At 45.3% G+C, this 11,354-nt stretch overlaps 1 protein-coding gene across 1 annotated transcript in view; it reads right to left on the bottom strand.

Annotated features, from left to right (window-relative positions):
* Positions 1-2,789: 2,789 nt before the first annotated feature.
* The window catches only part of Pik3r6 (phosphoinositide-3-kinase regulatory subunit 6), a 51,937-nt gene continuing 43,372 nt past the window's right edge, over positions 2,790-11,354 (bottom strand). The window contains exons 20-21 of the mRNA XM_010614967.2: positions 4,649-4,761; positions 2,790-4,019 (exon numbers count right to left, since the gene is read on the bottom strand). Of these exons, the coding sequence (XP_010613269.1) occupies positions 3,863-4,019; positions 4,649-4,761 (270 nt within the window). The 3' untranslated portion in view covers positions 2,790-3,862. The remainder of the gene's footprint in view (positions 4,020-4,648; positions 4,762-11,354) is intronic.

Genomic DNA, 11,354 nt, shown 5'->3' with positions numbered 1-11,354 from the left:
ACCCGCACACCTGCGGCCACACCTGCCACGTCCTGAGGCCTCCGCTGCCCACCTGCCTGGATATGCGCAGGTGCACGAGGGGTGCGCCCTCCGTCCGCAGGAAGCGCTAGGAGCCAGACCTCAGGCTCCGCCCCACCCCGGCTGCCCCGCGTCGCTCAGAAATCCCGGCTAAATCCCTGAACTGTGATCCTTGAACTCAGGCAAGTAAAAACGTCAGGGTCAGGGTTAGGGTTGAGGGAGCAAAATGGAATGAAAGATACTCATGAGGCACCATCCCTCACCTTCTTCAGGTCTCAACTCCAATGCCCTGATCAATGACCACCCCATAGAGATTATCCCTGTCCACTCTAAGAGAAACTACCAATCCCATCCCCAAGACGCACCCTCCCCTTCCCAACAATTTCTCCATAGTACTTCATTATTTTCTTTTTCATAGTACTTCATTATTGAACGCACTACGGTTTATATTTCTTGTATTTACCTTGTTTATTGCTTTTCCATCAGAAAGCACCGGGAAGGCAAGTATTTTAGTTCCTAGGACCTAGAATTGCTTCACAGCATGCAAAATCTCCAACGAAGAGATATGACCTTGGGTGACACAATTTTCTGCCGTCAGGACAATCCCTAAAGAGGACTGACAGCTGAGGGCAGTCAGATCCAGTCCCAGCAGCACCACACAGCCACGGGACAGCGTGTACCTACTGGGTAGTTCTAGGCTACACTTATGGGATGTTAAATTGCCCTGTTTGTGTGAGTGCTTAGCTAGAGCCCAGCATAATGGCCTACGTCTGTAATCCCATTACTTGGAGACTGAGGCAGGTGGATCAAGAGTTCAAGGCCAGCCTGGGCTAATAGGAAGACCCCGTTTAAAAAAAAAAAAAAGACACTTTAGAGGCACTTCAACAACAGAAGTTGGCTTCCTTAATTAATATAATGGTTTTCACTGGTGAAATTAGTGATATCCAAGTCATGTGGAGTAGGTACAAATTTTTTCAGAGGCATTTTCTCTCTCACTTAAATAGAATATAAGAGTACTCTGAGTAACTACTTGGAAGATAATGATACACAATATATTGACTTGTTATTCACTTATATTTTGTTATGAAATTTTATTTTATTTTTCATAAAATAAGAATTTTTAAAAAAGAATCTACAGATTACAGCTGTCAAAACACTTTGGACTTTTAGGCTTTGCTCCAACATAGTCCAGAGTCCAGGCACTGATTAAGTAAATTCATGCAAGATTTTCTCAGAGCACCCAGTTCAGATGGGGTGAAGAGGGGCAGCTGGCCAACACCTATCTGCATGTATACTGGAGTTTAGTCTAAGACTTGCTTTCATTTAAGCTGGTAGAGAGGTAGTGTGGAGCCCCAAAGCCCTCACCTAACCTTAAAAGCTAACAAGCTGCAAATATTTACTTTAAAACTTAATGGTTATGAATGCTCAAATTGATATGAATCAATTTATATCACCCCAATGTAGAAGAAATAAAAGCTGGCCACTTCCAGGTAAATTCACACAAATACAGTGATCCTGTGTGTACTATAGTCCTTTCAAGTTTCAACACACCTCAGTCACAATGAGGCCTGTCTCTAGTTGCTCTCCTCCCCAGGTCCTGCATCAGGAAGCTTCAGTGGAGGATATGACATCCATCCACACCTTGCTCTTAACTTGCCCTGGGCTCACCTGTACCAGGAGGCAGGCACTTTCCCATGCTGTTAGTTATCAGGTCCACCTGTGGACTGCAGAGGCCATGTTCCACACTGCTGCACCCTTTGGCATCTGAGATTGCTTGGGCTTGCCTCCTTCTAGCGATCTCAATAAACCTTTGCTGCTTAACTTTCTTGGGCTACCCTTGGGTCCAGCTATCCAAGTGCCCTGGGCAGTGCTTCTTATACTCTTCTCCATGGCATTAAGAATATGAGACTTGCAAGATCTAGGATTAGAGGTTCGATTTGACTCAGCTATCCCTCTGCTGGGTAACTTTGCAAAAGAATTAAAAGAACCATGCCACAGTGATATATGTGCACCCATGTTTATAGCGGCACAGTTTGTAATAGCTAAAACTTGGAAACAGCCCATTTGCCCATCAGTTGGAGGCTGGATAAAGAAAATGTGGTTTTTCTATAAAATGGAGTACTACTCAGCCATAAAGAATGAGAAACTAAGGGCCGGGGATTTAGCTCAGTGGTTCGGTGGCCTGCCTTGCAAGCGCAAGGACCGGAGTTCATTCCCCAGTACAAAAAAAAAAAAAAAAAAAAAAAAAAAAGAGAAACTAGAGTCATTCATAGGAAAATGGATGTATATTGAGGTCATACTCTTCAGTGAAATAAAGAAGTCACACGTGTGTAAATACCGAATGGTTTCTCTGGTGTGAAAAAATGAAAGTGTAAATAAGAAAAACTGAAAGTGTAAATAAGATCCAAACTGTGTAACTGATAATGTGAAATAGGAAGAAAAGGGCTAAAGGTATAGGGAAGTGGGAAGGGTAGGGGAAAGGAAATAAGGAGCAAGAAAAAAATATGAGAAAAGGAAAAAATGGAAACAAAGTCTTTGTAAATAGGGGAGGGTGGAGGTGGTGAAGGGAGGGTGGGGACAAGGGGAAAAATGTGAACCAAGAGCTGTCATGTAAAGGTACAAGATCCCAATGATGAATGTAACTGTACTGTGTACTTAAAATGTACCAATAAACTCAATAAAAAAGGAGAAAAGAAGTATGGAAATAATTGCAAAAACAAAAAAAAGAATATGAGACTTGGGGCCAGGGATTTAGTTCAGTGGTGCTGCCACCTGCCTCGAAAGTGCAAGGTCTAGAGTTTGGTCACTGGTACAAAAGACAAAACAACAGTATGAGACTTGCCCTACTCCTTGGGCAGTGAGGCCAAAAGTGAAGTGCCTACCTCTTTACTGTCAGTTCCCCAAACTTCAAAGGAATTCTTCCACCTCTGCCCCCACAGCCAACTCCCCAGGGGACTCTGTCAGGGTGTCAGGGTCAGGAATAGGCTTTAATCTGAGTGTTTGTGTTCTTTCTCCACCCCACACCTAGTCCTAGAGGTGGACTCAACGTGGAGTTGGGTTATCAATCTCTCCTATTTTATACCTGGATACAAGTTCTTCAGTTCAGATGCTAAAGATTTTGCTGCCTTTAATTTTTGGCTCCTTGAAACTACCCTGCATTACCACCTACTGGGGGACAGTGCTGGTCAGGAGAATCCTTGAGTTAAGGTGAATGTGGAGAGGAAGACAGACAACATAGCAGTTAATACTTCACATAATCATACTGGGTTATATTAAGATCTACTCCCTGTTTTCTATTAAAATATAAATGTTATCCAGTGATCGATGAGAATGGAAACACATTAGTGTGAATTTATTGAATCTGACATTCTCTTCTTCCCTGGGAGAGTCCCTGGCTTGGGGTGGGAGGGAGCAGGTGCAACGGTCCTTATGTACTTCTGACTTTCCCCTCATCCACAGGGCTCTGGCTGCACAGCAGCTCTGCCCTTGGTTTTAGGGCTGGGTGGGGAGTTTGAGTAGACCAAGACAGTAGAAGAGGGGGTTAAGGTGAATGAAGGAGTGGGCATTCATGGAAGGAGCTGGGCTGTGTGCCTGCTGTCATGCAGTCACTGCTTTGCCTGAGTGATCCTCTGGCCTTGGTTAGATCCTTCTCCCTCACATAGCTGCACAGCCAGGTTCCCTGGGCTCCCAGGCATTCACTGGCTCCTATTCAAATCCAGAGCTGCCCAGTGGAGCTGGGCTTCTTCTGGCTTTGAGTGTGAGTCCCAGGGGTTCAGTGGGATAGTAGTTCCTTCCTGTTGGGCCCTCTGCTCTTGGACCCAGATCTTCTGCTACCCAGGCAGACTCACTGGATGATGCCAGAGAATGTGTTGATGGGCATGAGAAGGGGTTTGGATGTGCCTTGGGTTGTGTTCATTTCCTTCTGTCCGTGCGAACTGAGCCATGATGTCTTGGACTTCTGGGTTCTGGAACACGGCTCTGGGCAGGGACCCACTTCGAATCTGGGGTGGGAAGAGACAAGCTCAGGGGACCCACCTCAAGGATCAGATCTGCCCAGGACATTACTGTAGGGTATATAGGAGAGGGGCATGCAGAAAGAAGATGATGAGTCAGGAGGAGAAAGAACCTCATGAACCTGTCTATGTGGGCAGGGGGTGAGATGTCTATATGGAGTTTTCTGTGTCTGTGTTTGCCTTTTACCACCACCCTCCCACACACACACACGGGAAACCTGAAAGAATCACATCAACTGCTCAGGCACAGATGCCCCAGGGATATCCTTTGTGGGACAGGCCAGTGCCAGCAATGAGGGTGGGATCAGGAGGGCTTCAAGCTGCACGTGTCTCTAGGAATCTTGGGAACATTTAATATCAGTCTTTACAGTTTAAGTAGCCTCGAGTTGACAGCAGTGTGGTCATTCATTTACTATCAGTAGTGTCAGCCGTTCATTTGCCTCTTCTAACTGAATTCAAGTGATAAGGCAGTGGCCTGAGTCCATGTCCACCAGGGACACCTAGCTACAGGCTCAGCCTCTGACAAAGTACCCTGGGCTAGCAGACAGGAGGGCTGGCTTCGGCTTGTATCTGCCTCATTGGGGCTTGGAGCACTAGTGGTGGCCTGCTCAGTTTACCTGACCACATCTCTGAAAGTGCGCCGATTGTCTTTGTCCAACAGTAGCATCAGCAGCTTCTGCTCTTGGCTCTGGATCTGGATACTGGAGGTCCGGAAGGTATGTGTCACTGTCTATGACAGAAAGGAAGGGAAGAAGAGGGAGGGAGGGAGAGAGAGAGAGGGAGAGAGGGGGGGGAAGAGAGAGAAGAAGAGAGAGAGAGGGAGAGAAAGAGAGAAAATGAATATGTGTCACCTTTGTTTAGCAGATGGCTTTGACAGCATGGTCTTCTATCCTAGAAGATTCTGCATCCATCCTGCACCTCTGACTCTTTCACCCAGCCCACAGGGTCCCTGTCTTTCTTCCTGTAAGTGATTCTGGACAGTGACCACACTGCATCAACTGCCTCCTGGATGTCCTTAGATCTCACGTTATTTCTACAGTGCTTTCCCCCAACCTGTTGTTCTGAGATTTAAACACAGACTAAAATGCTATGCTACTGCATACCAGATGTCTGGGTTTGCATGTTGATTTATTCAACATATATTTCCCGAGCATCTCCTATATGACAGGCATGTTTCTATGTGTGGGACTTGGGGATATTTCAGGGGGTTTATAAGTCCTGACCCCAGTTCTGAGCATTCAGTTACATTTAAAATTATGTAGCTGGGGCATACAGGGCATAGAAAGTAGCCAAAAACCCAAACCTCAGGCCATGCTAGAGGAAAGCAGCCCATAGGCATCCTTCTAACCTCAGTCAGAAGGGGCTGTTTTGGAGAGGCCTGTCCCATGGGGTACAGGACTGGGGCATTGTACGTATTATGCAGGGCTTACAAAGGACCTTTCTGTATCTCTGACTTACTCCACACGCAGGCAGTAGCTTTGGGAAATTCATGGCCACAAAACTCTGGAGGCTTTCAAGTTTGTTTCAAGTGTTCTCAACCTTGGTTGCTTATAAGAATCACACATAAAATTAGACATTCCAGTTTAGCCTCGAGTTGACGGCAGGCTGGTCTGAGAAACACTGAGTCAATCCATTGTTTCATCATCAGATAACAGCAGCAACCTCAACTGGTGGTGGAAGAAGGTGTCAAGCATGTCTGGACTTTCAGTTGGATTCTTGTGGGAGTGAAGTAGGGTATGGAGAAGCCTGTGAGCAGTGTGCAAGAATGTCCCAGAGAAGGATCAAAAGGAGTCTCTGAGCCAGACTGCCCAGGTTTTAATCCTAGCTATGTGTTTTGGAACATATTTCTTACTCTTTTTGTGCTATTTAGAAAAAAAAAAAGTAGTAATAGTAACAACTACCTTGTAGGACTGCTTTGAAGATGAAATGAGATAGTATATTTAAAGGGCTAAGAGATGTATTAATGTTGGTTGGTTGTTGCTTTTAATTGTAATTTCCCAGAAGAGGCCAAGCATAAATAGTGCCTCAGTTGCCACTGTGGATTCTTCTGTCTTTGGTTTGTCACCTAGGCTAACCCTCTCCATCACAGGACATGTGTCAATCTACAGGTGGATTGTGAGTAAAACACAAAGATGTATCAAATTCGCCAGAAGGCAGGGGGACCCAGGGCAAGGGTGGCAAAGAGTTGGAGCACCTCTGGCTGTGTATCAGAAGTGGTGGGCAACAGCTGTGGTTCCTGGGAGCTCTTATCAACAGAGGCAGATGTGGGCAGAGGGCAGACAGTGGACCCTAGAGGGCCCTAAGTGGACAGCTTGACAGATGATTGTCAATACTAGGAGGCAGGAGGACGATCGAGGACAAGTAAACAACAGAAAGCAATGGGTCAAAGGATTGAGAACCCAGACAGAGCAAGGGCAATTATGCCAAAACACCAGGAAACTAACAGGTAAAGGTCATCCTACTCTCCAAAAGTAAAGGACCCTGGCTTTGAACACCATGACACTTCCTCACTTCCTCTGAAAACCTGTATGATCAGAAACCTCCTCTTGATGGGTGGGCTGAGGCAGGTACCCCATTGGGCCATGATTCCTGTACATATCTGGCTTAGATCCTTCCATAATCATAGGACCTCCAGAGACCCAGGACCTTTCAGGTCCCACTCCTACCCTGAGGAATGTTCTTTTGCTTTTTTGGATTTTCATAAATATCACTCTTGGACCGAGGATTTAGCTCAGTCATACTGCCACCTGCCTCGCAAGTGGAAGGTTCTGAGATGGATTCCTGGTACCAAAATAAATAAATAGGTAGATAGATAGATGATAAAGAAATGAATAAGTAAATCTCACTCTTATTGCTCACTTTGAATGTGTGTCCTGCACAATTAATTGTGCAGGATTTCAAGAACCTAGGGAAAAACTCCCCCAAACCCACCATCATACCAGGATAGCATTGGTAACCTTCCAGAAACAAGTTGAAAGACTCTAAGGGATATATATGGCCCTGGATGAGCTGAGCCATGAGGGAAGCCAGGTGCATTCAGTCTGTGGCACCTAACTGCCCCTGGTGAGGGAATCAGGGTTCCTGCAGGTAAGGAGACTGAGGCCAGGAGGGTTGCACAGTGGCAGGTGTGGGGCCTGGTTTGCTGGCTCCCAACTCTGTGCTGTTTCCCCTACATCAGGCAGCTGGGGATCTCTCTGGCAGGACCTGGCCCTGCTCTCTGGATAATCGGCTGCACTCTTGGGGCCTCCTACCACCTGTCTGCAGCTTTTTCTTTCCTCCCTATAGTCTGCAGGCTTAGACACACCCCACCTCCTGGGCTTTCGACTGGCAGAAGTCTTACCTACAGTCAATAAACTCCACTGTGAAGGCCAGCACAGAGGGCCAGCTGCAAAAATTTGCAAAAGGTGTGGTTCTTCACAAGATGCAGGGGATGGGCAAATGCTGCCAGTTGCCTCCTGTTTTCTCTTGGCAGCTTCCTGCCTTCCACATCCTAGAGCCCCGATTCCTCTGCTCTTGCCTTATTTACCATTGTTGTACAAACTTCCAACCCAGCCACTCTTATCTTTGCTGAGCCCTACACTCACCAGGCCACACAATGCCCTTAACAAGGTGTTCTCCAAGTTGGAAACACCTCTTCTCAGCTCACCACGAACTTACCCTAGCTGCATGGTGTTTATTCTCTGATCCATCTGGAGAGAACGTCACCATGGACCTGCTAGGTTCCAAGAGGAAGGCACAGCTACTGGATTTTTTTACCCTAGCAAATCCGTGCAGGGACAAAGGGAAGTCCCTGGTGTGATAAGTATATACGTTCAAAAAGCCCCTGACCAGGTTGTTTAAAGAGGTCATTAAAAACAGACACCAGTGTAAGGAACTGACTTCAAAGAGGAAATATGACATAAGGATAAATGGGCCCACCTTGTGGTTTAAAGCTTGAATACCATGCTGGTCTATGGGAAGGTGGATAAAAGCCAATCGCAGTGCTCCTATGGTGGATAGGCTATCTCAGAGGGAGGAGAAGGACTTGGTGATTTGCTAACTTCCAGTAAGCCCTGCTGTGAGTTAGACACGCCAAGTGCTACAGGGAACTGGAGGACTGAGATCAAGGGCCCCAGGCCTAAGGAGCTACCATTCAGTTTATAGGATTGCAGAAACTTCCGTGCATGTCTCTCATGATTTTAGGGGAGCGCAGAGGTGAACCACACAGCTCACCAGGAAGTGGGAGAGGGGAGAGAGTGTGGAGGGAAGGGAAAGAGCATCAGAAAAGGCCTTTCAGGCTATGACACATACAGTGATGAGGGTGGCATTTTAGTGTGATCGTCTTTGGATCTACCTCAGTATTGATGGAACACACTTCTAGGTACGTTTGGCTGGATCGAGAAAGCATGGCCTTGAGGACTTTGGACCCTGGCTTCTTCCTCTCTGGCATTCTTCCCTGCTCTACTTCCTGGCTGCCATGAACTAAGCAGATTTGTACCACCACACCCTTCTGCTGTGCTAGCTCAGCCTTGGAGCCAGGAAATCATGAACTGTAACCTCTCCTGTAAGGTGTGGATGTTGGCTAGTCTGTCTCAACGATGAGAAAACCAATACAACACCTGAGTTTCTTCCTGCAGGATTGGTAGGAATTACAAAAAAAGGAATAGTTGGAAAGAGGAAGGGAGAAAAAGGACCTCACAGCAAGCAAACAGAATGAGCAAAGGTATAGATGTGTAAATTCCAGAACACTGCCAAACTCAGTGGTAAGAAAGAGCCTTCAGGGAGTGGCTGAAGTTACAGACAGAGAGGAAGAGCCAAGCTATGTAATTCTGAAGAGTTTTTCTGCCCTTGGATAATGGAGAATGACAGAAAGCTTTGAGATTTGGAGCAATATGTCAGAGTTCCATTTTAGAAAGATCACCTGGGCACACATGTAGAAAAAGTGGTCTTAAGGAGCATCAGATTGTGTCAGGGAGACCATCTTACAGACTACAGTGTTTGTCCAGCAGAAGGGGATGGATTAAGATCTAGATCTAAGGTATCAGCTTGTCCTTATTTGCCTGAGACTTACCGGTCTTTAACACTGAAAATCTCAAGTTTCTTCAGTCTCAAACAATAGCAGTTGGTCAACCTAGCTGGTCCATAAGCAGGAGGACAGTGAAGAAAAAGAGATTTGGGAAGTGTTTGAGAGTGAAAACCAATAGGACAGGGGGAAATGAGGAAGGGAGGCTGGGGTGCTCCTGGGTTTCTGGTACAATATTGTGGTTAAAAAAAAAGCGTAGAAAATGGCAGTGAATAACTAATCATAGAAGAGGAAGGTCAAACATAAGGATGAAAGTCCTGGGAATAAAGTTTATAAGCTGGAAGCACTGGGTTCCACAGATGTTGGGGATGAGAAGAAGTCGGACAAAGGGGGAATGGGTTGAAAGTTGGTGTGATGAGCAGTTACATTTCATTATGATTTAGCTCTTAAATGTACTCCAGAAGCTCATGTGTTGAAGGCTTTGTCCCCAAGGTAGTCATGCTGGAGGTGGAGCCTTTGGGAGGTGATTGGATCATCAGGGCTCCGATGTCAGGAATGCATTGATCCATTTGTGGATTCACAGCTTAATGGGTTTATGTGGTAGGGGCTTTGTTACAAAAGTGAGTTCTCTTTGTTTTCTGGCCACCATGAGGCGAGCAGCTCCACCACCACATGCTTCTGCTGCAATATATTGGTTCCCCACTGGCCTAAAAGCAACTGGGCCAAGCAGCCCTGGGCTGAAACCTCTAGAATCACAAGCCAAAATAATTTTTTCCTCTTTGTAAGTGGATTATTATGGGTATTTTGGCACCTGATGGAAAACTAACTGAGATCTCCAGTTCCCCCTCAGCCTGGGCAGCCAACCAATGAACATTCTCCCTACTACAGGCACCAGAGAAACAGAACCAGAGTCTACCTGGGGATGCTACAGATAGAGGAAGATGGAGTGGAGGGTGGTGATGGAATGTGGGAAAGTTTGCTCACAGAACAGGGAAGACCCTGTCCAACTCTGCTCCATAGAGACACACACCTGCAGCCTTTCCTCCTGGCCTCTCACTCTCCAGGGCAGGAACCTGAAGGACTCTTTGGGAAAAACAAAGCTGTCCTGGGAAAGAGACTTGCAGATACTGAGATTGGGTTTCCTCTGTAGGAAGGACCGTGGCCACCTAACTATTCACAGAGAAGCCCTCCATTGACTTGGCTTTTTAGTGCCTCACTCTTCAATTTGAAGAGACAGGCAAGGTTCACCAAATATTTGGAGATAGGGATAGGGAGAGAGAGAGAAAGAGGGAGGGAGGGAGGGAGGGAGAGGGAGGAGGGTAGAATGCATACAATGAGAAACAGGCTCAATTCAGGGAGCCAAATACATTTTGCAATAAACCATTATATCTTCAGCTGGATAAGATACTACATCCATTAAGCAGGCAGAGTCCAATTAAAATGAATAACCAGAAAACAAGAAAGATTTCTTAAAGTTTGAAGGTTTAGTAAGTGAATTGGAAGTAAACTCCTCAAAGTCAAAGAAACAATAAAAATAAAAATTTGGCAAAATATATGAAAAGTCTTGATGCTATACAAATGCCATCTGACTGAGTGATTGAAATTCTAGGAATTTTTTAAAAAAGTAAAACCATGATTTTTAATGCATATTTAACCCTTTTAAATGTGCTTACAATAGTGAAAAAGAAGCACATACTTAGATGTCCTATAAGAAATTTAAATAATTATAAGGCACATGGAACCATCATATAATAAATATTTAATGAACTATATTTAACGATACAAGACATTTATGACACAAGCAAGGTCCCACCAGTACATATAGACAAGGTGTTAGTATATTTTTTAGTAAAAACATCACTATACACTTTCACACACTGTAGTTATCAGTGTTATAAAAATGTATAGGAAAAAAGGTAGGGTTTTATACCTGAAAATGCTATTAGTTATCCTGATCAAGTACTGTCATTACTATTCTTTGTATTTCCCCCAAATGATGGAACTTTTGTTTATAGCTTCAAATATTATCTTGAAAAGGGATCAAAGAAATAGAAAGACTAAAGGTGACCCTTGGTCTTGGCGATATGGGGGCGACTCTGCCACAGTGGGAGGCACTGAAAGCAGTTGGTTGTGGGCAGGAGAGTCACTGGCAAGGGACTGGAAACTTCTGGAGGCATCTTTGAGAAGCTTGACTAAGAAGGGAAAGAGGGAGATCCAGTGGGTAGGTAGAGAGGTAAAGGGGTTGCAGTAGAGTTGCTTTGTTTTTTTGATACTTCCTGGTCAAGACATGAGACTATCCTTTTTTTTTTTTTTTTTTTTGG

Source organism: Fukomys damarensis, unplaced genomic scaffold (genome assembly GCF_012274545.1).
Source record: "Fukomys damarensis isolate Sample0158 unplaced genomic scaffold, DMR_v1.0_HiC HiC_scaffold_13, whole genome shotgun sequence".
Taxonomy (NCBI): Eukaryota; Metazoa; Chordata; class Mammalia; order Rodentia; family Bathyergidae; genus Fukomys; species Fukomys damarensis.
The sequence above is the reverse complement of the archived record's forward strand: the minus strand, read 5'-3'. Positions and strand labels throughout refer to the sequence as shown.